General features: G+C 40.5%; 1 protein-coding gene across 2 annotated transcripts in view; it reads right to left on the reverse strand.

The window, feature by feature from the left end:
* Cse1l (chromosome segregation 1 like) overlaps window positions 1-27,934 on the reverse strand; it is a 42,665-nt gene that overhangs the window by 4,628 nt on the left and 10,103 nt on the right. For both annotated transcript variants that reach the window (XM_027423372.2, XM_027423371.2), the window contains exons 3-21: window positions 25,726-25,868; window positions 23,627-23,728; window positions 23,386-23,531; window positions 23,006-23,096; window positions 19,946-20,053; window positions 17,725-17,817; window positions 14,702-14,869; window positions 14,486-14,615; window positions 13,455-13,520; window positions 13,002-13,204; window positions 12,107-12,191; window positions 9,941-10,002; window positions 6,458-6,594; window positions 4,727-4,830; window positions 3,266-3,363; window positions 1,341-1,491; window positions 1,011-1,219; window positions 385-482; window positions 207-292 (exon numbers count right to left, since the gene is read on the reverse strand). In XM_027423372.2, the coding sequence (XP_027279173.1) occupies window positions 207-292; window positions 385-482; window positions 1,011-1,219; window positions 1,341-1,491; window positions 3,266-3,363; window positions 4,727-4,830; window positions 6,458-6,594; window positions 9,941-10,002; window positions 12,107-12,191; window positions 13,002-13,204; window positions 13,455-13,520; window positions 14,486-14,615; window positions 14,702-14,869; window positions 17,725-17,817; window positions 19,946-20,053; window positions 23,006-23,096; window positions 23,386-23,531; window positions 23,627-23,728; window positions 25,726-25,868 (2,280 nt within the window). The remainder of the gene's footprint in view (window positions 1-206; window positions 293-384; window positions 483-1,010; window positions 1,220-1,340; window positions 1,492-3,265; window positions 3,364-4,726; window positions 4,831-6,457; window positions 6,595-9,940; window positions 10,003-12,106; window positions 12,192-13,001; window positions 13,205-13,454; window positions 13,521-14,485; window positions 14,616-14,701; window positions 14,870-17,724; window positions 17,818-19,945; window positions 20,054-23,005; window positions 23,097-23,385; window positions 23,532-23,626; window positions 23,729-25,725; window positions 25,869-27,934) is intronic.

Consider the following 27,934-nt stretch of genomic DNA (forward strand, 5'->3'; position numbering starts at 1 on the left):
GAGACCTTCTTGTCCGTATCACAGTTACTGTTTCTACTGAAACGTGTGTCTCTCCCTAAACTGACACAAACCAAACTTTGGAACATAATGCATTTCAAACAGTATTTGGGCACACACATTTTTTTCAGATATTTTATATATAACAATGACTGATAAAAATTTGCCCACCACTAGACTCTCAAAGCATTTCCAAATGAAACACATACTCTTGATAAACTTGGTGGTCTTGGAGTTCTGCAGTCTTTGGAACAGTAGAATGAAGATCTGCTTCCTGTATTGGTCAACTGACTCACTAAAAACCGAAGAGAAGCATACATATCAACCCAGTCTTTTAGGAGCATAAAACAATCTTTGCTTCAATGTACAGAGGTTAATGTGACTCACGGAGGCATGTGCTCTATTATGCTGTTGAGAAGATAGAAGCCTTGGTGATCGTTTGCTTTGGATGCAATTAGCTTCTGGAAGACACCCAGTAATCCAGGCTGCAACAAACCAGATCAAACAATGAGCATTCAAAGAGGCAGGGAAGACTACTGTATAGGTTTAACAGGCTGCTAGCATGGAAACGGGCCACTACTGAACAGTGTAACTAGTCTTACTCTCTTGCTCTTACTGGTGGACTGAGAATCATGTGGCAGAAGCTACATGGAGCCAAAGATGACTTCGAACTTTTAATCCCCCTGCCTCCATGTCCCCAATTCTGGGATTATTGTGTGTGTGCATGCAACCATGCCCACCATTTCTAGTTCTTATCTCTGAACTGTAAAAGGGTTGAAGATGACACACCCTCTTACTATAATAAGCCATTGAAGTTATACTATTGGCTCTTATTTTTCCATTATAGACATAATAACCAAATAATGGTATCAATAGATCATACATTACCATTCCTATTAATCATCTCATTTTATTGAACTTACTTCATGGAGAAAATTTAAAAACCTGCCATTCCTTGTTTTTTGCAAATTATCTTCAATAATTAAAGTTATTTAAAAATGACCCCGACTCACAATTTTGTCAGCTGCAGCACTTGCTATTGTACTTGAGCCTCTTTCTAAGAATGCCTGAAGGAGCCTCACTAGAGCAGGGATGTTTCCTGTTCTTTCCCAGAGCACTGGCTGAAGGAGGTGAGGAAACAAGGCCATATATGAAGACGGGATATCATTTTTGTGTGTTTCCAGAAGCAAAGACATCACTTGAAAAACGTAGGGGATAAATTCTGTTGATGAAATTAAAGAGAGCTGTTACTGCAGCACGCAGGGCTTAGGTCTGAAGGGCAGCATTTTATAAGCACCCAGTCTCTTCACATATCACATAAGGGGAGACTTCTGCTAGCTTACCTTGCACATCATTCTGTAAGATTTCAGTGAACACTAGGAACAGAGCCTCCTCAAAGTTCACAACAGCAGCAGGGTTAGCTTTGCAGGTTATTCTTATAGATAAGCATATTGCTTCAAACATATAGTGATTAAAATGAGGTTTGCTGGGATTCTGAAATAATAAAACCAACAAAATACCATCTCAATAATCAGAGTGACTACTTATGTATCACCTAGAACAGAACACACCTGACCCTCCTAAAAACAGGTAAAATAGATGTCAGCTCCTTTTAAAATAGCATAAAAGCTGGGCATGGTGGAACATACCTTTAATCCCAGCACTAGGGAGAGGCTGGGACAGGCAGAACTCTCTGAGCTCTTGGCCAACCTGGTCTACATAGCTAGTTCCAGGGCAGCCAGGACTATACAGTGAGACCCTGAATTAACAAAATTAAATTAAATTAAAACGTGGGAGGGCTAGAGCTCAGTTCAGTGGTTAAGAACACTGGCTGCTCCTATAATCAGATCTGGTTTTGTTTCTAGCATTCATGTGGTGGCTCACATTCATCTGTGAACTTCAGTTCTAGGGAACCTGCCTCTTTTGACTTTGGCAGGTCAGGTAGACACACAGTGTACACACACAGACATACAAACACTCATACACATAAATTACCATCAAGAAAAAAAAAAAAAAGAATTAAACCAGTATGTGTTTTTTATTTGGAAGTAGTAGTAATGGGAAGTGCTCTACTACTTAGCTCTAGGTCCTTTACAGTTCTATTTGGACAGCCCTAGATCTCTAAGAGTTGTCTTAAACCCACATGTCCTAGGAGAGTCTCACTGTAGGCAGTGGGAAAAGCACTTTCTGGCTCTGCCCAGCCTTGACACCTGTGGGCACAGGTTACTGACCCTTAAGAACAACAGTCTTCCTATTTTCTCAAAAGCTCTTGGAAAGCCACCGTGAGCTAGCTAAAGCATAAGGGAACATGCACGCGCGCGGGTGGTGTCACACAACCTTGCTTTGTTCTCCCCAAGTACTAAAGCAGTTCTGGGGCATGCCTTTAAACCTAGCACTCAGAGGCAGGTGGACCTCAATGATCTGGAGGCCAGTCTGTCTATAGAATGAGTTCCAGGATAGGGTTCAATGCTACAGAGAAACCCTCTTGAAAAACATAAACAACAAACCAAACAAACAAAAATTAGTATCAGTGTTTTTATGTATGAATACAAAATTTTTGGCCAAAGAAACTGTATTTAATGGAAATAAGGGCAAGGAAGAAGAGATACAGAACTCTGTCATTTTCTTTTCTTATCAAGTTATTTATTTATTTTATGTACACTGGTGTTTTGCCTACATGTATGCCTGTGTAAGGGTGTCAGATCCCCTGGAACTGGAATTACAGACAGTTGTGAGCTGCCATGTGGGTGCTGGGAACTGAACCTGGGTTCTCTGGAAGAGCAGTAGTGCTCTTAACTGCTACCAACTGTCATTTTCTAAATCCAGAGTCTTTGATGTCCATTAGTGCAAAGCCTCTCTTACTCTACTTAAATAAAAGTGGAATCATGTACTCACCTTCACTTACAATGATAAGCATTACATTTCCACCTCAGGCATGTCGCCATATGTCTACAAAAACATGCTACCATGAGTCCTGAAGAAAACACAGACCTCCACAACACCTGGCCTGGTGCCAAAGGGCTCTGAGCCCTAACAGTTGACAGGAAGCTAAAAAGCAATCCCATGGGCTGTCCAGGTGGTTCAGCAGGGTAAAGGCATTTGCTGACAAGCATGACAATATGAGTTTAATCCCTAGAACCAACATGATGTAAGGAGAGAACTCTTCCAAGTTGTCCTCATCTCCACACATACGTCGAAGTATGAAAGCGCCCATATACACATACATAAACATTTTCAATATTTTTAAAAAATGCAAGCTCATTCTTACCTTACTAACTGCCAACAACTTCTGGGTGAGCTGAGTGATGAGAGTAGGGATATAGGGGATTATGGCTTCTTGCAGGAGGGAGAAACTTCTCATGATAGCTGTAAAATATAAAACAGCACCAACAGTTTAGTTAATCATTAAAAGGCCACTAATTCATCAAATAAAAATCTAAGATGCTCAAATATCTCCTACATACTTTCCTCCATTTAAAAATGTCTCCCTTCCTTTTACTATCAGGGTAAATAAAGGGTGGTAAAATATAGGTAGAGAATACTAAAGCACTTCTGTAAGGCCAAGGCTTAAAGAATTAAAAAAAGAATAGTACAAACATGCCTAGATAGTAACGGAGCAGACAGAGAAGGAGGAAGGAGCAGTGGGGTGGCAAGAACCTGGAACCAGAGCATTCAGGAACAGACCTCTGGCAGAACTCTTAGTCAAGATCTAACAGATCTCAGCTCACAGGAAACTAAAAGAAAACATCGGCCACTGATCTCCTTAAAGACATTAAAAAGGCAAACATAAGAGTCCATACTGTAAAAACTTGGCACATCAACAGGTACCTAAAACCACGTGGCACAGGAGAGGCACATATGTATCGGTAAGCTAAACACACGATCATTACCATTACATAGATTCACTTCCTGAGTAGGTGTTTACTAACCGCTCCCGTAACACATTAGTCCCAAGCGACAGAAATTTGTCTGTTGATTCTAAGATGTGCATAAGGTGTTTCCTCTATCTGAACAAAGACTCGATATTATCAACACAGCTGAGTTAAGGCAGTCAGAGGATGTGACAATATTTACTGCACACTAGAAACACTGTAACAAAGACCACCAATCACCTTGCTGTTCTCATGGTTTTAAAAACCTACAAATCGACAGCTCGATGTAAAGACCCAAAAGCCCTGATGGGAGCTGGAAGATCAGGGAGTTCCTTGGATAAGCACATGTCATGATTCAGAGAGCAGTGAGACCTTTGAGATGTGACAGTGAGAAAAGGCATATTGATCCCAGAAGCTAAAGCTGACACCAAGGCACTCTCCTAAGGTGGTGCATGGCAGATCACTACTGCTGCCAGCATCCCTAGAAGGAGGCATGAAACAGGACCTATGCTTTACCAGTCAGCAGAATAAAGCTACAGAGACTATTAGCTGAGCTGATCTTTGCCCTCTGAAAGTAACTCTAGAAAAGGAAAAAATAAATTCTGCTATATTTTTTTAAGACAAAGAGTAGTACTCCATCAACCTAAAGTAAAACATTTTTGAAAAGTTGTTAGTTAACAAAGTAACATTTATTTTACTTAAAAAAAAAAAAAAGGAAAAAAAATTTGGGGTGGGGGGAGAGACAAACAGTACCTGGTTCTTGAAGTATGGAACCTGATGTGTTACTAAAGAGTGTTTACCTTATAATCTGAGGTTAGATACTTAGTTATGGTCTGTACACCAGGGAAACGGCCTACCTTTCATAATATATTCATTTTCTGAAGAGCCAGGAAGTGTGAGAGCTTTGAAAAGGTTTGTTAGCAGAATCTCAACAAACGGTGCGATTTCTGCAGCTGTAAAACTATAGATGAAAAAACAGCTTTCAGTCACTGCCAACTGTTGAGCTTTTCACTGGGGAGCCCTGGGCACCTACTACAGCACACTTCTTGGCATAAAATGAGCCTCTCTCACCACTGTGAACTTGTGGGCACCACTAGTAAATAACTGCTTACATTAATGTGCCCACATTAAATTTCTAACTAGGCACAATGGGGTTAAGTGTAACACACCAGACGAACTAAGTATCATCTTAATCTGAAGCCTTCTTGGTTCCTATCTATCACCACAGACAACAGCGCCCACAATCAGGAGGGTTTCAGATGCCTTCTTTCCTTGCAGGTGCAGCACATACTCTCTGCGTTCTCCTCTGGACCTGAAGAGGCCTCTCAGAATGTCCTTTCATCCTGAGAGACCTCTGAGAGCATCTGTGCTCAAGGCTGGGTGAGGCACAGTGTTCCATGTCTTACCTAGAGCTTGGTTCCAGGAAATAACACTGAAAAATGGCCTGAAAAGAACAGACCTCTCCTCGGCATTTCATCCTCATCAGGCCACAAAACTACTTTCTTGGTACCTAAAGAATGACTTACTCAAGGAAACCATATGTCTGAGCTGAGAACAAGAAAGAAGTGGTCAGGCTTCCCCACTGGGACTTGCCCCTCTTAGCTTTAACGAATGAAACTTGGAAAAGTTGGAACTAGTTTTTAACAAGCTATAGAAATAAACCATTCCCTCAAGAACCTCCGCCCGATTCCCTATTGCTTCCCACTGCTCTTTCCAGCCCCTCAGGATACTGGGGGAACCCTGGAGAGAAATCCACAAATTTGGGGTGAGATGGGAACCATGTAAATATGTGAGATATATACACACTGGCAAAGGGGAAACATTTTGTGCATGGTTTTATTTTTTGGTTTTCTGGGTTGTTGTATCTCCCTAGCATAAAGGGTTTTGTACACTCAACTAAACTGAAAAGATATTAATATGGTTTCCTGATTTCTGAGCCATCGCTATATATTGTCTGGATGTGTTTGGAGCCTCTCCTTTCATCATTTCTTCATCCGTTTGTTAAGCTTAAATTTTGTTATTTTATTTTTTGAACAATGTTTGGTGCATTATTTTTGTATCTTTATTGCAAAAAAAAATGTGGACTGGGAAGTTCCCTTTATATTTATGTTATAGTAAATATTTTATTTCTTACATAAACATGTACCATCCACTCCCCAAAGAAGAAAGAAGTGGTCAAGAGACATGGCAAAGACAAACTGCTAAGTGGCCCTCTGCTTTATTCTCAATCTCATGGACACAGAATACTCGGTCTTCATGTTTCCCTCTTTCCTTTGGCTGCTAGAATACTCCAAATAAAATCTGGAGCTTCTCCATTAAACAAGGCCTTCTGACATACCAGTTTTCATTAACCTTACTACTGTTACTTTCCTTTGCTCTAATTCATTATCACAATGAGTCTATCTGATAAGTTACCATACATGCTTTTGGAACAAGAAAAGGTAAATGAATAAAAAAAAAATTACACATTAGTTTTTCTAAATACTAATGTGATTATGCAAACATCCAGAGACATCTCAAACCAGTAAGTTATACCCTCTATCTGCCCTAAGCTATAGTACAGGGATGAATCAGAAATCAGTACTTACAGAGTGGCGTTGTTTGGCCCTCTCATAGTAAACAGCCTTTCGAGAGCGTGTGCAGCGTAAGTATGGACAACAATACTTTCAGCCTGCAGATGACTAATCAAGAGAGGAATAGAGACTAAAAGGTGCTCTTTTGGTACCTGAAAAACACATGAACAAATCTTCTAAATCCAACGTTACTTTTAATAAAAGGCAATGGAAAAATTGGGTACACTGACATTAAACTAAGTACCCCCCAACCCCCCCAGCTCTGTTGTACTGTAAAAGGGTATGCTGTTAAGAACGTGAAACTTCGATGGTTCGATGCCCATTAACTTTTCAACAATTTTAAGAACCATACTTTAAAAATAATTCAAACTTATTTTAAACATTGTAATTTAGATTTTTTATTTTTGTATGTGTCCATGATGGCATGTGGAAGAGACAGCAAGGTTGCAGGAGGTAGCACTCTTCTATTTGGGTTTTTAGAACTGAACTCAGGTGGTCTGGCTTGGCCAAAGGTGCCTTAATCCTTTAAGTATCTAATAATCTAATCTGCTAAGGGTTTAAAAACCACAGATAAGGGCTAAAAATATGGCTCAGCAGTTAAGGGAACTAGCTGCTCTTGTCGAGGACCTGGGTTCAATTTCACCATCCACATGGTGGCTCACAATCATCTTTAATACTGGTATCACTTCTGACTGCCAAGAGTACCAGGCTTACATACCAGGTCTATAGGGGGGTGGTATTGGTGAGGAGACGGACGACAAAGGGATACAAAGAGAAGAATGGGAGGTGGGCAGGGCCCTTTAAAAAGGGAACATAGTGAATACGCACAGGTGGTGCTCTTAGTGTCTGCAGCTGAGGGTGTATCCTGTCAGAACCCCAAGGACAGGCCAGTACAGATGCCTAAATACTAGCTACCATCTGTAATGGGATCTGGTGCCCCTTCTGGCCAGCAGATTTACATGCAGGCAGAACACCATACACATAATACATAAATCTTTAAAACAAAAGGCTGAAGCCGGACGGTGGTAGTGCTGGCCTTTAATCCCAGCATTCGGGAGGCAGAGGCAGGCGGATCTCTGTGAGTTCGAGACCAGCCTGGTTTCTAAAAGCTAGTTCCAGGACAGCCAGGACTACACAGAGAAACCCTGTCTCGAACACCACCACCCCCAAAACCCCAAAAGCTGAGTATAATGGTGCATATTTATAATTTCTGGAAGAAGTATCTCAAATTTAAGGCCAGACAGTCTTTAGGCAAATAGTTGGGTGTTTGGGAAGACAAAGCAAAAATAAACAAAAACAAAAACCCCAAACAAGGGGAAAATTATCTTATGGTGAATTTATTTCTTTTCCAATTCTCCATACACAAGTCTAGACCCAGTGACACCTCACTGGTGTCAATACCCCTGCAGCCATGTAGTGGTCTTCTCCAAGCTGCTGTTTGTTTGAGACAGAATATCCTAATGGAGTCTTGGTTGGCATGAGCCTTCTTTTGCCTCTCAGACTCCTCTAAGTCCTGAGATTACAGATATAGGTAACCATTCCTGACTAAGATGGTGGTCTTTAAATAAAAGTTCCTCCTATGAGAGGAGCTAATCAAGTCTAGCAAGGGAAATGTACAAGATGATTCTGGAACATCTTATCATTTGAGAAAAACTGTCAAAGGCTATAGAGTCAATGTCAAGAAGACACAAAAACCTACACGGCAGAGGCCTGTTGGCCAAAACAGGCAACTAAAACACCCTAAAGCCTTCCATTGTAACCCTACAAGATTGTGTTTTTGTAGAGACTAATAATTATATTATCCACTGATACAATAATAGTGATGTTACAATACAGTAAAAACCATGAGGGTATATTTTAAAAGAGTAAATTAAAATATTCAAAACATATATAAAAAGATAAAAATGTTATTAAAAAAATGATTGATGTTAGCAATTTTTCTTCACCTGAACCCATTGATAACATGTGTTTCTAAAAGTGGATAGCTGCCAGTGCGCCTGGTTCTGATGGAATAAAACAAAATTTCATCTATAATGTATTTCTCCTCTTTTGGGAGGCTACATCCAATCAGCCACCAGCTCCAATAAGATCAAAATACAAATCGACTCTTGGGTAAAGGTGCTCGTAGCCATGCCTGATATTTCATCCATGTGGCAGAAGGAGAGGACCACTCAGGCCAGTTGTCCTCTGACCTCTGTATTTGTGCTGTGGCATGCCCATCTACCCCAAATAATTACTTCAAAATAGAAATACAGAGACTAGAGGAACAAGACACTACCATGAGGATGCAATCAGCAAAAAAGAATGTGTGACAGAAGCTCTGCAATTTCAGTGACTATTCTCTGACAAATAAGGTAAGTAGAGCAAGCTCTGTTACAAAGTAGGACACATCAGACTCATCAACTACAAGCAACGTGTGGACATAGTTTGGGTCAAATTTTGTTTGTTTTTCAAAACAGGGTTCTCTGTGTAGTCCTGGCTGTCCTGGAACTAGCTCTGTAGACCAGGGTGGCCTCGAACTCACACAGATAAGCCTGCCTCTGCCTCCCAATTGCTGTAATTAAAAGCATGTACTACTACTACCTTCTGACCAAAAATTTTTTTCTTTTGGTTTTTCGAGACAGGGTTTCTCTGTGGCTTTGGAGGCTGTCCTGGAACTAGCTCTTGTAGACCAGGCTGGCCTCGAACTCACAGAGATCCTCCTGCCTCTGCCTCACGAGTGCTGGGGTTAAAGGCATGTGCCACCACGCCCGGCTTTCTGACCAAATTTTTAATGAAACCATTATAAAAATTCAAAATACTGAGGTGGGTTATAGGGATATTAGTATTTAGGCATTTATTCTGGCCAGCCTTTGGAGTTCTGACAGGATACTCCCTCAACTGCTGCCACCAAGAGCATCACCCGTGCCTATTCACTACGATCCCTTGTAAAAGGGCCCTGCCCACCTCCCATCCCTCTTTCCCTCTCTCTGTCTGTTGTGTCCGTGCCTGCCCTCCTTTCCATGATCCTTCTCCCTTAATAAAAACCCCTTCACTTGACCTCTGTCGCATGGCATCTTTCTCGAGTCACTTTTTTAAAATTACAAGACAAAAACATAAGAATACTTGCTTAAGCCGGGCGGTGGTGTCACACGCCTTTAATCCCAGCACTTGGGAGGCAGAGGCAGGCCAATCTCTGTGAGTTTGAAACCAACCTGGTCTACAAGAGCTAGTTCCAGGACAGGCTTCAAAGCTACACAGAGAAATCCTGTCTCGAAAAACCAAAAAAAAAAAAAGAACACTTGCTTAGCACAAGTGAATATATATATAGGGGTTCAATTCAGGATAGGAAGGAAAAAAAGACAAGACATTCAAGGGAAATTAAGCATCATCTGGAATCACAGGTTATTAAAGGCTGTTTTTTGTTAGATGCAGATGCCAAATAGTGATTACCCAGTAGACTGGAGAAGCCGCTGTATAAAACTATTAAATGCCAGGTGGGGAAAAAGCACTACTTACTTGATTCCTAAAAATCATAATATATTTGATACCATCAGCTTTAAGAACAGGAAACTCATTCACTATTAAAAAAACAAAAAACAAAAACATAATTACATAAGATTACTCACAAATCAGTGACATCAGAGCTTAAACAATGGAGCTACTACTGGTCAAGTGACTGGAGTTTGGCTGCTGTGAAATGTATATCAGTGTCCCAACAATTAAGCTGTTCTGAACTCACATCATTCAGTTGGGATTTGCTTTCAAGTCCTCTAATGAAAGAAAAACAAATTGGTGACAATAAAATAGCAGCCAGCTGTTGCTAATCATAGTCAGCTGGAGACGATGGTGGCACAGACGCTTTTGTTGACCCTTGTATGCATATACACTTGCACTGTGTAACTCAGCCTCACCTGCAACTTGACATAGATATAGTACAGGCTGCTCACAAACCTCACAGAAAGCTGCCTGCCTCTGCCTCTGGGTACTAGGATCAAATGCATGCTCCAGAGATATCCCAGGGTATCCACAAGATGCTGTCCTTATGTTGTCCTTGGTGTTGAAGCTGCCACTGGAGAGCAGGAGCTACAGCCCTGCGATACCCCATGGTGTGGGCCTCAGCAAGGACCACAAGGAACATCAAGCATCTCACCAAGCATACTAAGTTCTTGTGGGACATGATCTGAGAGGTATGTGGCTTCGAGCCCAATAAGTGGTACACCATGGAGCTGCTCAAGGTGTCCAAGGAGAAGCTCGAGCTCAAGTTAGTCAAGAAGAGTGTAGGCACGCGCAACTGTGTCAAGAGGAAGTGGGAAGAGCTGAGCAATGTCTTGGCTGGCCATGAGGAAGGTGGCAGCTAAGGACTGATGTCCCTCACCCCCCATAAACACAGGTGCCACAAAAAAAAAAAAAAAAAAAAAAAAAAAGGTATGCTCCACCAGGCCTATGCAGTGAGATATCCGCCCCACACCTGTAGTGCTGATTATACCCGTTTGGATGTGTTGACAGGTGCGGACTCGAAGGATAGTGGTTTTAGTTTTGGGGTCCAGGCACAGATGGCTCTCTTGTTTCCCGTCGGGTCATGGAGAGCAGGCTGGGTGGATCCTTGGGATGGGAACTTGGGGCAGTCACCCGTCTCTTGTGTAAGCGCCTTCTCCCCAAATAATCTTCACTTAACCTGTACTGAGTCTAGTGAATCCTGATTCCCACAATAGACCTATATACATACCCTTTTATCAAAACAATTAAGGAATTATCTCAACTTATATCAGCATATTCATAAGAATAGGAAACTTCATACTTTTAAACTAAATTTGATTTTTTCGCTTGTTTTTCTGAGACAGAATATAATTCATCCCCATCTGGCCTTAAACTTGTCCTGTTGCTTTATAAGTCTATGAACTCCTATACGCCACCATACATAGGCAAGAACTTTTATTTTTACTTTAATTAATTTCTTGCTTTTTTTTTTTTTTTTTTTGAGTCAGGGTCTCACTATATAGCTTTATCTATCCTGGAACTCACTGATTAAACCAACATGATCTAGAACTCAGAGACCTGGTACCTCATGGGTGTTGAAATTAAAAGCACATACCACCACTGACTTGCTAAGATTTTTATTTAATGTGTTTGTTTTGCCTGCATTTAAATGTGTGATGAGATTAAAGATGTTCACCACCATGCCCAGCTTAAAACTTTTATTTTACTTTCTAAATGAAAAATTAAAATAAAAATATACCAGGGGGACTGGAGAGATGGCTCAGAGGTTAAGAGCACTGGCTGCTCTTCCAGAGGTCCTGAATTTAATTCCCAGCAACCACATGGTGGCTCACAACCATCCATAATGAGACCTGGGGCCCTCTTCTGGCGTGTAGGCATACGTGGAGACAGAATGTTGTATACATAATAAATAAATAAAATCTTTAAAAAAAAACAAAAACAAAACAAGGATAACAAAGCTGAGTTCCAATTTGTCTCCTTATCCCTAGTTTCTTCTTAGATAAAGAAAAACAAATGTATTGTCAAGTCAATTTTCCATAGACAGGCGCTGAGGAAATCACACCATCACTGCCCCTTTGAACACTGCAGTCACACAGAGCTCTTGACTTCTGCCATATCACTGCAGCAAAAATGCAAGGGATAACACTGCAAGTTACAGAAAAGAAACAATTTCACAAAACTCACCATTATTTGACTTTAAATCAGGAAGTATGTGATTCACAAAAAATTCAGTTAGGTTGACAAGTTCATTGGCTTGTGTGATTCCATGCTGAAAAGAAATATATAACAGTAAAATAACACAAAATATTTGCATATAATATCAGAAATTTAAGCAATTTTAGAAAATCACATTCAAGGCCAAGTAGTGGTAGCGCACGCTTTTAATCTCAGCACTCCGGGAGGCAGAGGCAGGCAGATCTCTGTGAGTTTAAGGCCAGCCTGGTCTACAGAGTGATTTCCAGGACAGGCTCTAAAACTACAGAGAAACACTGTCTAAAAAAACAGTAAAACTCCTAAAAAGAAAGTGAAGATGAGCACTTTGTAAAAAAACAAAAACATCTCTATTTTTAAGTATGAATGTTTGTCTTCATGTATGTCTGTGCCCCACATACATGTCAGGTGCATGAGGAGGCTAGAAGAGGGTGTCTGGTCCCATGCAACTGGAGTTTCAAATGGCTGTGAACCATGTAGGTAATAGGATTTGAACCAGGTCCTCTGGAAAAATAGTGTACGTAACCACAAAGCCATCTCTCATTCTATTTCTCCTTTTTCTTTTTTGAGCTAGGGTCTCACTATGTAGCCCCGATGGTCTTGAACTCACAATTCTCCTCTAGTCTCTCGATTGCTGGTATTATCTCTTCAGCCCAGAAATGACCACTTCAATACCCAAGTTCTTAGATGGAAAACAAAACTGTCTTATGCTAGTAATTAGCTTAGTTAATTGTGTTTTACACAGTCTCTGCTAAGGTAAAAAGGCAACATGGATCAAGAGGTGAGCACTCTGTTCATCCACATGAAGCCTTGTGGAAAAACAGGCTGCCACGGTGTTTCAGAAATAAATCAACAAGAAAAGATTTACCTTTTGTGTTTGGGCTTTCGATGCCAAAGATGTGACAAGGTAAATGGCTGCATCTTTGTGTTTCCAGTTGACAGCTGGATTTTTTGCATATTCCTGGAGCATAGAATTAACATAACCAGAGAAGATGCCGGTCACAGGACCTTCAAAAAATTTGCATAATCCTCGAACAAGATCACAAGCAGCCCTGCGTCTAGTATCAATATCTATAAAAATCAAAAGAAAATGTATTTTGGGAAAAAGAAGGAACCAGTTGGATTTCTAAAACACTGTCAGCAACACAACAGAAAGAACCCACTTCTTTCCTCTCTAAAACACAAAATGAGAATGAAACTAAAGTGGTCATAATATAAATCCTACAAAGAGTATTTTGTGTGAGCCAGGTGTAGCCAACTTCCCACATTTATTAGAAAAAAAAAAAAAGCCTTTAATTGTATTAAAAACCCAAATACATACCAGAGCCTTCCAAATCCCTCCTTATGTACTCCTCAGAATTATCTTCAAATGCTTCTTCATCAGCAGCTACAGAGAAAGTAGATAATTTAAGATAGCCCAGAGAACACAAGTCACCATACTCTACACCTGAGTGTCAGAAGTGCTTTTTACAAGTATTCTTTCACTATGACTCTAGCAGCAAACTCTCCACAAAGTTAGTATTAGGGAAATCATGGTTACAATAAATAGGGTTCCTAAAATTCACTTTTACCAACAACATTCAAAAGTTTAGCTTCATTCTAAGAATACCTTCTATTTTGCCAGTAAGTACATTAAAACAAAACATGACTGTATTCACTATTACTTGGTAAAACATTTCACTGAATGCTGGGCAATGGTGGCCCATGCCTTTCAACCCAACACTTGGGAGGCAGAGGCAGCCTGTTGTTCTACAGAAGGAGTTCCAGGATGGGCTCCAAAGCTACACACAGAGAAACTCTGTTTAGAAACAAACAAACAAACAAACAAACAAACCATTTCACTGATAAACACAAGTAAGGCAGACATTATCAGAAAACAGATCTGTCCTTCAGATGTGGCTTGAAAACTCACAAATGAAACAAAGTTTCACATTATACCGTCCTTAGCTTCACTGCCATTTCAACTGACACCTGTGAAGCATTGGGTATCCAGGTGATGCACAACACACAACCCCCTACCTTCCTAACGCAGAGGAAAAACACAGGCTCCACTTTTAAACAGACAAGGCAGACATCTATCTTCAAGCCAACTGTTTTGAAAACTCCTTATTTATCTTAGTGAAACATTAAAAATAGTTACAATACTAAAATTAAACAATTTCATGAATTTGAAACAACACACAAACCATAGGAACACTCATTTCACAGCTGTTACATCTTATTAAACTGACATTACACACCTTTAAAACAGCGAGCGAGCGCGCGCATGTGTGCCTGTGTGTCCTCATGCCCATCTACCCAGTTTGTACACTTTTACCCTCCTGAAGTCCCTTTCCACTTTGGCATAATTACCTCTAAATTCCATGTTAGGCACAATAACCTTTTCACAGATACTTGTCAGCGTATTCTGGTCCTCAAACAGGTTCTTATAATGAGGTCTTTCGCAAACCGAAGCCAGAAATTGAATTGCATTACTTACCAACTGAAACAAAAAACAAAAATAAGATTATAATTTTTTGTATGAAACAAACAGGAAAGGAATATATTCTGTCTCTACCATCATCTTACCAAATCATATTTAACCTCTTGACCTGTTGTAACTAGTAAATTCCAGATGGCCGTGACAAAACGAGGCAGGTACCGCTGAAATTCTTCATCGTACTTTTGTGCATAGAGAGCAGCATTATCACAAATCTGAGATTTTAAAAGCTCCAATAAGCCTGCTTCCTCTTCATCCTCACATGAAAGAAAAGATAAAACTCAACATAAAACTTTTAGATTGCTATAAAGGAAGGAAAGAAGCTAAAATTCAGGCACAGGCATCTTTAAAATTTAAATCCAAACCAATTACTGCACTGCATTTGTGCTACCATCAATTTATACAATTTATTATTTCAAATAAATACAAGTGATAAAATCACATTTTATCAATCCCTGACAGTAACTCTCAGCCCCCCACCCACCCCTTTTGGTATTTCAAGACAAGGTTTTTCCATGTAGCTCTGTAGATCAGGCTGGCCTTGAACTCACAGAGATCTATCTGCCTGCATCTGCCCTCTAAAGGCATGTGCCAGTACCGCCTGCTCCCCCTTTTAAAGGTGTTCTGCCAGCTGGGTGATGGTGGCAGAACACCTTTAATCCCAACACTCAGGAGGGAGAGGCAGGTGGACCTCTGTGAGTTCAAGGTCAGCTTGGTCTACAGAGTAAGTTCTAGGACAGCCAGGGCTACACAGAGAAACCCTGTCTCTCAAAAAAGACAAAACAATAACATAGTCTTTCAATGTCCTAGGTTAGCCTCAAACTAATGATTCTTTGACCTCGACATCTCAAGTACTTGAATTATAGGCAAGCATCATGACACCGAGTCTCACAAATTTTTGAGTTGCGTAAAGCCTTTTCTCCTTGTTGCTGATAATGAAGCATTTCAAATGTAAGACTGAAAACTATCTGGAGACTAGAGAAACATCTCGGTGTTGAAGGGCACTTCCCACTGCTGCTGAGGACCCAGGCCAATTCCGAGCAGCCACATGGCAATTCACAATCGAAGATAACCTCATTTCCAGAAAGTAAGTATGTGATACAAGTTTGTATGTGTGAGCAAAACACTCATACACATAAAATTTAAAAATCCAAAAACAAAAAATATTCCTGTAAAAGTCTGAACAACAATAATCATCTATCATACTTTCCGTAACATAGGTCGTTAAACACTATCAATGTTATTTTCAAGTTTTATGTGCATAGGTGCTTTGCCTGTATGCATGTCTGTGCATCACATGTGTCTGGTGCCAGTGGAGACCAGAAGGGTGTACTGGAACAGCATGTTGGGACTGGGAAGTAGCAGTCACACAACCACACCACCATTTTAATACTATGCTGCTGCCCTACAAAGGATTCTCATCCTTTATCATTCATTCATTCATTCATTCATTCATTCATTCATTCATTCAGTGTCCTGTCTACATGTATGCCTGCAGGCCAGATGAGGGCACCAGATTTCATGGTTGTGAGCTACCATGTAGGTGTTGAGTATTGAACTCAGGACCTATGGAAGAGCAGTCAGTGCTCTTAAAATCTGAGCCATCTCTCCAGCCCTAAGGATTATCATTTTATTAACAAGTATACTAAAATGTACAATGCACCATCTCCAAACAAAGTACCACTGTAAGATGTGTGTGAATAAAACTTTGCTATAAAATATTAAACAGCAGGGGAACAGGACAGGAAGCTGGGAGCAGTTGCTCCTCTTGCAGCTGCAGGTTCAGTTCCCAGTATCAACAAAGAAGTACATAACCACTGGCAGCACCAGTTCCTGGGATCTAACATCCTTTTCTGGTCTCTGCAGGCACTGCATGAACGTGGTGCAGATACATGAATGCAGGCAGGAAACTAACACACATAAAATGTTTTAAATAGCAGTACACTTTTTTTTTTTATTAACATGGGAAGGAAGCTTTATTGGGAAGAGAAGGGAGTGAGGGAAGGGAGAGAAGAGACAGGGAGAAAGAGAAAACAGAGAAGGAGGAGAGACAGACAGAGATCTATCTGCCTTCTCAGAGATGGCAGAAAGAAAGAGACAAGCAGTACACCTTGAATTACTGTAACTTTAAGCTGGGTTCACCAACTGCATTGCAACTGACTGACTAGTGCAGTCTCTCCTTGTTGTGGCCCTCATGGTTTGAGACCAAACCTGAGTGACTCTGGGGACATTTTTGATTAACAGTACAGACCACCATTTCCTCCACAGTATGTGAGACATTTCTCAGCCCTTATGAAGTGTGCAAATTCATGCTAGAAAGTAAATTAACAATAAACTAAATATTGAGTTAGGAATGATGAAGCACAATTTTACTCCCAGCACTTGGGAGGCAGAGGCAAACGTTTGTGAGTTCAAGGCTTGTTAGGGCTACAGGGAGAAACCCTGCTTCAAAGTGGAAAAAAGCAAATTAGTCACCCAAGCATGGCAACAAGTGCTATTACCTACTGAGCTATCTTACAAATTACCCCACCCCCTTTTTTGGTTTCATTTCATCATCCAGGGTGGCTGTTCAGTTGGAAGCTCTGCCTCGGTCCCCCCTGATCCCCATTCCAAACCCCCGAACACCCCTCTCATAAAGCCTGCCAAATAGCGGCTCCTCCCCCAGGGCTGTTCAAGACCACACATACAGGGTATTTAAATTGCCTTCTAGGAAGCAGGAGTCAAAAGGTCACTCGGGAGTGTTTTGCCCAATAATCCTAGTCTTTTATTTTTAATTCAGCTTGATTTGACTTGTTGTATCGGCAGAGACTTAATATCAGGGTATGGAAACCTTCCAGTGGCCTCAAACCTGAGAATGACACTGAACATTCTTCTGACAGTGCTGGGATTACAGGAAGGTAGGCCCTTAACAGTAAGGAATTTTGTACATATTCAAATATTTCTGACATTTGTGGGATTTTATCTATTAACAAACCAAGAAGTCTTTAGACTAATTTTTTGTGCTGTTTTGAACCTGAAGCCCACACATGCTAAGCAAACATTTCAACATTCCATTTTATCTAGACAGCAAAAATAATTCTTAAAGACTTTGACAATAATTTAAATTACTTACATCGGTCTGTAGGAGCTTATTATCCAATGTCAAGAGGGTATGAAAATTGTTCATCCAAGTTTCCATATTATCTTCGAAGAATTCAGGGAGATCCTGAAGGATAATCATGGACTTGAGACTTTTGATTAAAATGAATGTATTAATCATTTGCCCATGCCTGTAGGCTCAATTGCAGACTTTAGTCTGAAAATTCTGCTTAATCTGTGACTGTGGCAGCTTAAGAATCAGTCTGATAGTCTGATGTCTGTCCTGCATTCATAGTGAAAATCCCACCACTATGTACTCCTTAAGGGTTCAATGAGGATTGGCACGAAGCCCATGTTTACAAAGCACACTCACTACAAACACATCCCCTTCCCTCCCAACTACTGAGTTTATTGTAAGAGCAAACCAGTCCAGACTGATTGCTTGCACAGTACTGATTTTCTCTAGCACAGTACAGTACTGTCTTCTGAAGCACTAGGCTTCCTAGCTTTGACAACGAGCTTATTTTTTCCTGAATTTTCATGTAAACAAAACAAACGACAACAACAAAACCTAGCAGTACTCACTTAAGTACTTTGCTACTCAGTCCAACACATACATGGGGTCTATTATTTGGAGATCTGTCACCTTCACCGACTAATTTCCTTTGGTGGAGCCCCCCCCCCCCCAATACTATCATGTTCTGAGTGTAAGAACAGGCACAGACTACACAGTACAAAGCCCAAACCCAGTTCCTCTATCTTGGTGCATGACCATGTATCATTTAAATACCCCTCCTTGTCCTAAAGCCCTGAATCTAGAATCTTTGAATCAAGAACAGGATACATGCCTTATGCATGCACGCATACAGAAAAATAAACTTCCTCCCGAGTGCTGGGATTAAAGGCGTGCACCACCAATGCCCGGCAATCAAAATAATAATTTTTTAAAAGAGTATAAAGAATAACTAGAGATAGTATCTTGGTAATAAACATGATAGACATTTCCTGCTATAATGCAGTTGTTTCCAACACTCTCTGTGACATGTCTCTGGTTCTTATTCCTGTTAGAGCTTTTCCCCCTCACAAGCCTACAATGAGATGGCTCAGTGTTAAGAGCACCTGCTGCAGCCCGGAGGTGGTGGCGCACGCCTTCAATCCTAGCACTCCCGAGGCAGAGGCAGGCAGATTTCTGTGAGTTCCAGGCCAGCCTGGTCTACAAAACTACACAGAAAACCCTGTCTGGAAAAACAAACCAAACAGCACCTGCTGCTCTTCCAGACCCAACTCTGGTCTCCAGCACCTGTAACTCCAGCCCACTTCTGGTCTCTAGCATCTGTAACTACAGCCCACTTCTGGCCTCCACAGGTATCCCATACATATATGGAATAAATAAGCAAATAAATAAATACACATGCACACACAAATAAACCCCTTTAAAAATTAAAACTTGTCGGGAGGCAGAGGTAGGCAGATCTCTGAGTTCAGGCCAGCCTGGTCTACAAGAGCTAGTTACAGGACAGCCTCCAAAGCCACAGAGGGAACCCTGTCTCGAAAAAAAAAAAACAAAAACTTGTATTTATGTTTTAATTTCTGTCTCAGTGCGCACATGTGTTCATACATAAGCCACAGCAGATAGAGGTTAGAAGATGTTTGGGAGTTGGATTTCTCCTTCCACCCTGTGTATCCTGGGTGTAAAATTCAATAAAGCATTTGTACATGCTGAGCTATCTCACTGGCCTTCACAAATCTAATTCTGTAATACATTTCAAATAATTGGGGCAGGGGTAGGTGAGAGGAGATGCTGAAGGTATAACTAAGTGATTTTTGGTTCCCAATACTCACAAAGCAACTCACAATTGCCTCTAATTCCAGTTCTGATGTCAAGCTATCAGAACTAATTTTAAAATGATGTTAAGATTTGAGGTCTTCCTCTTGTTCATTTACACAAACACATAGTTTCTTAGGATTATCTTTACAGCTTGTTCAAAGCAGTTTCCACTGTAGACCCACGACAAAGAAAAGTCTCTGACAGCAGCTTCACTGGTAGCCCTTACCCCATTACCATCACCTCCAAGAACTATTAAAATACAACCCTGTGGATGTGTAAGGAATAGAGAGGAAAAGAAATCCCTACAAAACAAAATATGACTAAAAGCTTGGGAAAAGCACTCTTGCCAGGTAGACTATATATTTTAAGTTAAGAGACAGAGGCACACAGAAAGAAAACCAAAATCAAGAAATCAAATGAAACCTACCTGAAAGTTTAAACTGTAGAACAATTTTGAGATCAAGATCAAAGAAGAAAAAAGAATCCTCAGGGCAGAGGCGTCATTTGCATGGGTGCTGCACAGTTCAATGGTAGCCTTGGGAAGGAATTTAGGAACATGGGTTAAGTATGTCATAAAGCCAGCATGCTGAACTTAGTGAAATAGCCTTGTACTATGCTGAGATTATTCAGATTTCTTCTCCAAATTCGGCCTTTAAATAGTAGCAAATATCGCTTATGAGAATCTGAAAAATAAGTTAATCTATTTTTAATTTGACTATAACAGCAATGCTGAAGAATCCAAATTTTTTAAAAAGATTTTATTTATTTATTTTGTATACAGTCTTCTGCCTGCATTCCAACAGAGGGCACCAGATCTCATTACAGACAGTTGTGAGCCACCATGTGGTTGCTGGGAATTGAACTCAGGACCTCTGGAAGAGCAGCTAGTGCTTTTAATCGCTGAGCCATCTCTACAGCCCTGAAGAATCCAAATTTTAAGACTCTGAATATCTTTGCATCACCAATTGCACATATATGAATGCTAAACACAAAAACAGTTTCTGGGGGCTGGAGAGATGGCTCAGAGGTTAAGAGCACTGACTGCTCTTCCAGAGGTCCTGAGTTCAATTCCCAGCAACCACATGGTGGCTCACAACCATCTGTAATGAGACCTGGTGCCCTCTTCTGGTGTGCAGATATACATGGAAGCAGAGTGTTGTATACATAATAAATAAAATCTTTTAAAAAAATAAAAAACAAAAACAGTTTCTATAAGAGATTCTTGCTGGGCATTGGTGGCGCAAACCTTTAATCCCAGCACTTGGGACGAAGAAGCAGGCAGATGGATGGATCTCTGTGAGTTTGAGGCCAGATTGGTCTATAGAGCGAGTTCCAGAACAGGCTCCAACCCCAGAGAAACCCTGTCTCAAAAAACCAAAAAAGTCTTGTACTGTTTGGTATTGAGATCATTTCCAACTGAGCATTATCCTAACTGTAGCAATGTGTTTATGTGCACAATGCTCTGCCTCTGCCTCTACTTTTGAGTCTGCGATTCTACGTGAATAGTACAAAGCACACAGACAGCACAGGCATGGTTTGGGAGGCCAGAGATCTGCATAGAACCCAGACTCCATTACTCATAAGGAATATTACTCTAGTAGTGAGTTACAGCTGGGTGTGGTCGGGCAAGACTGTGTGATCCAAGTACAGGCAGAAGGATTCCAAGGTTCAGGGGACCTAGTCACAAAAAAAAAAAAAACGTGGGGTAGGATGGGTGTAGAACAACAATGACATGTATGAAGCCAAGGGTCTGATCTTTGGCACCACATAACTTTGTCGGGGGTAGTGCATGCACGAACCTAGCTACTTAGGAGTTGAAGACAGGATCAAGGTCATCATCAATTATGAAAATTCAAGGATAGCCTGAACTATAAGAGACTATCTTAAAAATAAAGAAACAAGAGCCAGGTGTAGCATACCTCACACCTTTAATGCCAGCACTCAGAGAGTACAGGTGGGTCACTGAGTTCAAGGCCAATTTAGTCTACAGGCTAAGTTCTAGGCCTGCACAGTGAGATCCTGGGAGGAAAAATGGGGTGGCACCTAATTCCTGGACTCAAAGCCTGGTGGATCTCTTTTGTTTGAGGCCAGTTTTAGGATAGCCAGAGGTACATAGAGTAGAGAGAAGGGCTAGATAGATGACTAGTGGTTAAAAATACTACAGTGGATAAGAACCTACAGTTCCAGGTAATCCAACAGGCTTACACATGGTGCATATACATGCATGCAGGCAAAACATTCATATACATACAGCAAAATAAATCTAAAAGGGAGATACCCTGTCTTAAAATACTGAAAAAATGCCTACTATGTAGAATGTAATTAGCAAACATGATTTTCATATACTAAAAGTTCCTGCATTTTGCACACCTACTATGTGTTACTTGTTTATTCTGGAATTTAGAATTAAAAAATATTAAGGTTTTCTCAATGAACTACTAAACCAAGAAAAGCAACAGCATTCTTAACAGAATATTCAGAACAGTCATTTCATTCACTGTAATCTGGATAAAGATTCTTTCTTCTCCAGACAGTCTCACCATAAAAACCAAACTGACTGGTAGCATGATCATATAGCCCAGAAAGCCTCAAATTTCCAATCCTCCCGCCTCTGCTTCCCATGTGCTGGGATAACAGACATGTGAACTATGCCCAGACCCTGGCTAAGACTTTTTACATTGTTAGAAAACAAAACCCCCTGCCAATCCAAAAACTGATTACATTTTGTCTTAATTACTGAAAAAATTTATTCTAACAATAAAAACCCCTGTATAAGCTCCATATCTGAGTACTGCCTACGATACACTATTCCCTGTGAAGGTAAGAAATGAAAAGCATTTCTGCCAAAGGAAGTCAGACTTAAGCCCAACTTTCATGTTACTATTTGTGTGATCTTGACTAGGAAAAAAAAAAAAAAACTGAGTTAAATTTTTTCAACTTTATAGGATTCTTATAAACACCAAGAACATTCTAAAGAAAGTAGCCTGTGCTATGTAAAATGATGTAATTAATTAAATTCCACATATGGTCAAAAATACCAATCTCTCCTTAGAGATACATAATCACTTACTTGGGTGAAATGAAAGAATGCTTGGGTTTTGTTTTTAAATATCACTACAAAAATAAGGGAGCAGACCAAAAAAAGTGTCAGAACCTGATACTTATACAACATGGAAGCTCACTCCTCACCATGTGCATTTCTGCACAGGGTAGCAATTCTTCTAAAAGAAATGCTTCGGGCAGTGGTGGTGAATGCCTTTAATCCCAGCATTTAGGAGGCAGAGACAGGCAGATCTCTGTGAGTTTGAGGCCAGCCTGGTATACAAGAGTGAGTTCCAGGACAGCCAGGACTACAAGGAGAAACCCTGTCTCAAAACAAAAACAAACAAACAAACAAAAAAAAACAAAAGCAACAAAAACCCACATAAAATTTATGTACATATTTAAGCAATTTAAAATACGAGGTAATTTTCAAGACATACCATACCTTAAACAGATTAGTCAAAGGCAAAGCAAAGGCATCCAAAACGAGTTTAATCTCAGTCCATAACTCATTTGATTTAAACTCATGACGGTATCTAGAAAATAGAAAGGAAGTAAAGGAGTACAACTTTCTGTTAATTTAAATGATCAAGGACAGATGAATAGACACCTTCAACCAGACAGCCTTCTAAATTCTAAGTACAAATAATTTAATTACTTCACAGAAAAGGGCGGTGTGAGATGAAGTTCTCACTCAAGGAGAAGCAACACAATAATGATCTGTCACTTAAGGATGTTCATACTCAAAGGATTGAAGTTACACAGCAGAAAGTTACACAATGTAACAGAAAAAGCATACTAAAAGGTAAATTTGTACATCAATACCTTTTAAAAAGTGAATGTGCTGTACGAAGGACTCCATTAATAACATGGAAATCTCCACTCTGAAATCGATTCACCATTTCTGTCAACAAGTCAGGCCATTTCTGAGGGAAATCCTCTCTGCCTATGATGCTAATAGCGTCACTCAGCTGGGGAAGGAAGGGTTTCGTTAGCAGAGGCCCTCATAGGGCGCCCCTCCCCCCGCCCCCCGGGTGGGCTCAGCAGCGGGGAAGCAGGGCGTTACCTGCTTCTGAATCTGCTCGGGGCTGCTCAGCATCAGGTGCACGATATTGGCTTTAATGGCCACGCGGTCAGCTTCACAAATTTTGTTTGGTTCATCTTCAACCTAAAAGAGAAACATCAATGAGCAAGGGACACAGGATCCACTTTTACATCCATCTGGGGTCACAGATAAAATACAACCAATTTTATTATCTCAGGTCACCAAGGAAAATGGAGGAAGTTGCCATTTCTCAGTCTCCTCCTACAGGAATAACAACAGGTTTTAATAATCTGGCAAAAGCATGAACTCTTTCTTTAGAGACACCTATATTTGGTGACACCAAACAAGTCAATGCTCAGGGTCTTTCTTTCTAAGTACTCTCTTTCTCTAAAGCTTCATGTTTAAATTCTACATTAAAATATCTTTTTTTTTTTTTTTTTTTTTTTTTTGCTGGGGACGATGACGAAGACGGGAAAGACAGGCTTCTCAGCCCTGGCTGTCCTGGAACTAGCTATGTAGACCAGATGGCCTTGAACTCAGAGACCTACCTGCCTCTGCCTCCCAAATACTGGGATTAAAGACGTGTGCTGTCATCACTACCCAGTGTAAAATACCTTAAAAGAAACTCCGCATAAAAATAAAATAAACTAAAAAATAAAGGGAGCTGGAGACATGGTTCAGTGGTTAAGAGCACTGATTGTTCTACCAGAGGACCTGGGTTCAATTCCCAGCACCCACATGGCAGTTTACCACTGTCTGTAACTTCAGTACTAGGGACTAGACACCCTCACTCACCATATATGCAGGCAAAATACCAATGCATATAAAATTAAAAAAAAAAGAAATATATATTCCCTTCTAATTGTAATGTATGACATAAAAACCACTAGGGTTGGTTCTTGGGACTGGAGATTGCTCTGAGGTTATGAGCACTGGCTGCTCCACCAGAGGTCCTGAGTTCAATTCCCAGCAACCACATGGTGGCTCACAACCATCTATGAGATCTGGGTGCTCTCTTCTGGTGTGTAGGCATACATACCAGCAGAACATTGTATGCATAGTAAATAAATACATTTTTAAGAAAAACAAAAAAGCATTTTGGTTCTTGCCAGGCATGTTAGTGCACGCCTTTAATCCCATAACTTGGGGGGGAGAGGCAAGCAGATCTCTGTAAGTTTGGGGTCTACAGAGCGGGTTCAGGACAGCTAGAGCTACACAGAGAAACCCTGCCTTGAAAAAATAAAAAAAAAGAATATTGGTTCTGGGCTGGAGATGATTCAGCAGGCAAGAGGACATACTACTCTTGCACAGGACTCAGGTTTGGTTCCCAACACACATAGTGGCTTACAACCATCTATAAATCTAGTTCCAGGGATTTGATGCTCTCTTCTGGTCTTCCTGGGTACCAATCATGCAAGTGGTATTCAGACATACATGTAGGCAAAACATCCACATACATTATTTTAAAAAAAGAATTTTAGTTCTTAGGTGAAGCATGGAGACTGATAGCCTGTTGCAGTACATAGAAAATATTGATAGCATGCAGGAGCTCCTTGAGGCCAGAAAAGTGTATCAGATGCCCTGAAACTGGAATTTCAGGCAGCTATGAGCCAGGAGAGTACTGACAACCAAACCTGGGTTCTCTGTAAGAGCAGTAAGTATTCTTAAACTGATGGGCCATCTTTACAGACCTGTTACAACCATCCATAATTAGATCTGGTGCCCTCTTCTGGCCTGCAGGCATACATGCAGACAGAACACTGTATACATAATAAATAAATGAATCTTTAAGGGGAAAAAAAAACAAAAACAAAAACAAACAAACAAACAAACAACCATACACACAGAAAGTTATGTGGGCCAAGTGGTGGTGGCACTCTGGAGACAGAGGCAGGTGAGTTCGAGGCCATTCTGCTCTAGAGATCAAGTTCCAGGACAGCCAAGAATGTTATACAGAGAAACCCTGTCTCGAAAAACCAAAAAAGTTACGTGGAATGAAATAACAGGAGTTGTGGAGAAAGAGCTGTTTATGATGCATCTATATCTAAATATACTAAGGGAGTTGATATAAACCATATAAATATACAGAGTATTTAATTATGTATTCCCATGATACTTACAATTCTCCAGTTCCTTTTAATGTAGTTCTTGAAGGTTACTGAAGCACATACTTTAATGACATTATCCTGTGACTTTTCCAGTAATGTTAAAAGCAACAGTGGGTAATTCTGATTTCCTTCTACAGATTCAAGAAATTTCTCAGCTGTGGAAGAATTTTCATGTTAGATTTGTTATAGTAAAAACACTTACACTCCATACTTATATTGAACTATGTCTACAGTTAAAACATAAAGATACAAAAAAAAAAAAAAAAAAAGGAAAACAGTAGATGACAAATGATGATTCAGGATTTAATCTGAGCACCTGGAAGAGGCTCTAGGCCAACCCAGGCTAGAAATTGAACTTTAGGCCAACTGGAGGCAAACAACCCAGTTAGATACATAGAAACCAACCAACCAACACAAAGACTACAACATTTTTCCTACAGGACATTTGCTTTATCCGTTAAATGGCTTACACATAATGTTAGATGAAGTGTATACAAAACCTACAGTTTTCAAATGACCTCACTCAATTCTCCCACAGCTCTGGGTAGCCTACTCAGATAATTGCCCACCCAAAGCTGGTGCTCTCAGGAAAGTAGTGGATGTTACTGTAAGTTACACACCCCGCTTCCTTCCACAAAGATTATTAGGAGTACCAATGAGTGCATTTATGTGAACAGCTATTACCCATGAGCTAAACTGTCACTATCACCCATAAAGCCTGCCACTATTAGCTCATCTAAGATCACAAAAGAAAGACAAAAGATTTCTACTCTAGTCCTTTAGAAGATTTATTTATGCTCCAGTCTTGGTGGAGCACAGCTTTGATCCCAGCACTTGGGAGGCAGAAACAAGTGGATCTCTTGAGTTTTAGGCCAACTCAGTCAACACAGTAAGTTCCAGGCCAGCGTGGTCTACATACTGAGATCCTGTCTCACCTGAACAAATGGGTGTGGGGTGTGGGTGGGGAGGACACGTTTAGGAGAAAAATAAAAAAGATTTTTGTTTAACATGTATGAGTATTTTGCCTGCAAGTATGTACACGTGAATGTAGTAACCACATTGGCTTCCCCTCACGTTGTTTTGCATCTACCATGTCCTTCATGAAGAATTCAGACTGCTGAATTGAGAAATGTTTTCAGGAAAGGACATGTTGTTTTGTTGTTGTTGTTGTTGTTGTTTGTTTGGGGTACTTGTGTGATTGTTAAAAATTTGTTTTATATTTCTTTACTTATTTTTAAACTCTGTGTCTGTCTGCCCAGCTTATTGTGATGATATCCTATTCTACCATGTTAGTTCCAGAGATCAAACGCAAGTCATCCAGCTTGGCAGCAAGCACTGGTACCCACTAAGCCACCTCATCTACCTTCATTCATTCACAGACAGGGTCTCATGAAGCCTCAAATTTACTATGTAGCCAAGGATTAGCCTGAGCATCGGATCCTGCTGTGTCCCCTTCCCAAAGGATTACAGGGATGAGCTACCATGCCCAAATTACGCAGTTCTGAGGATTGAATCTCCAGGTTCAAGCATGCTAGACAAGCACTCTACCTATATCCATCGCTAGCCCTCAAGCATTCTTCTCAAAAGTTTAAGTCAATGTTTTTGTGTTTACTTTAACCTACATAATAAAGGCACCCACCATACATGTCTGTAGAAGCCTAACAACCTAAGTTCCATCCCTGGGAATCAGGTAAAGGCAGGAAGAAAGAATCAGCTCTACAAAGTTGTCCTCTGCCACAAGCACATTGTGGCATCTTATCTACCCCCTCTCTAAATTAATTAACTTAATTAAAAGTTTTCCATGTTGACCTTTGTCTACATAGCTAAGGAACCTCAAACGTCTTCCAATTCCAGACTGTGGAGATGGTTCAGTCAGTACACCAGTAAGCATGGTGATGACCAGAGTTCCTTCTGTCATCCTAGTGTTTGAAAGGTAGAGAGACGAGGATCTGTGAGGGCTCACTGGGGAGTAAGTCTAGTCAATGGGCAGGCTAGGTTCAGAAGAGATCCTGTCTCAAAAAATAGGTAGTGACACATGCCTTTAATCCCAGCACTCCAGAGGCAGAGGCAGGCGGATATCAGTAAGTTCAAAGCCAGCCTGGTCTACAGAGTGAGTTCCAGTACAGCCAGGACTACTCAAAAAAAAAATACCCCGTCTCAAAAAACAATAAACAATAAAGGTGGCATGTCAGAGGTAGAAACATGATACGGACCTCTTGCA

The sequence above is a fragment of the Cricetulus griseus genome, chromosome 6 (assembly GCF_003668045.3).
Source record: "Cricetulus griseus strain 17A/GY chromosome 6, alternate assembly CriGri-PICRH-1.0, whole genome shotgun sequence".
Taxonomy (NCBI): Eukaryota; Metazoa; Chordata; class Mammalia; order Rodentia; family Cricetidae; genus Cricetulus; species Cricetulus griseus.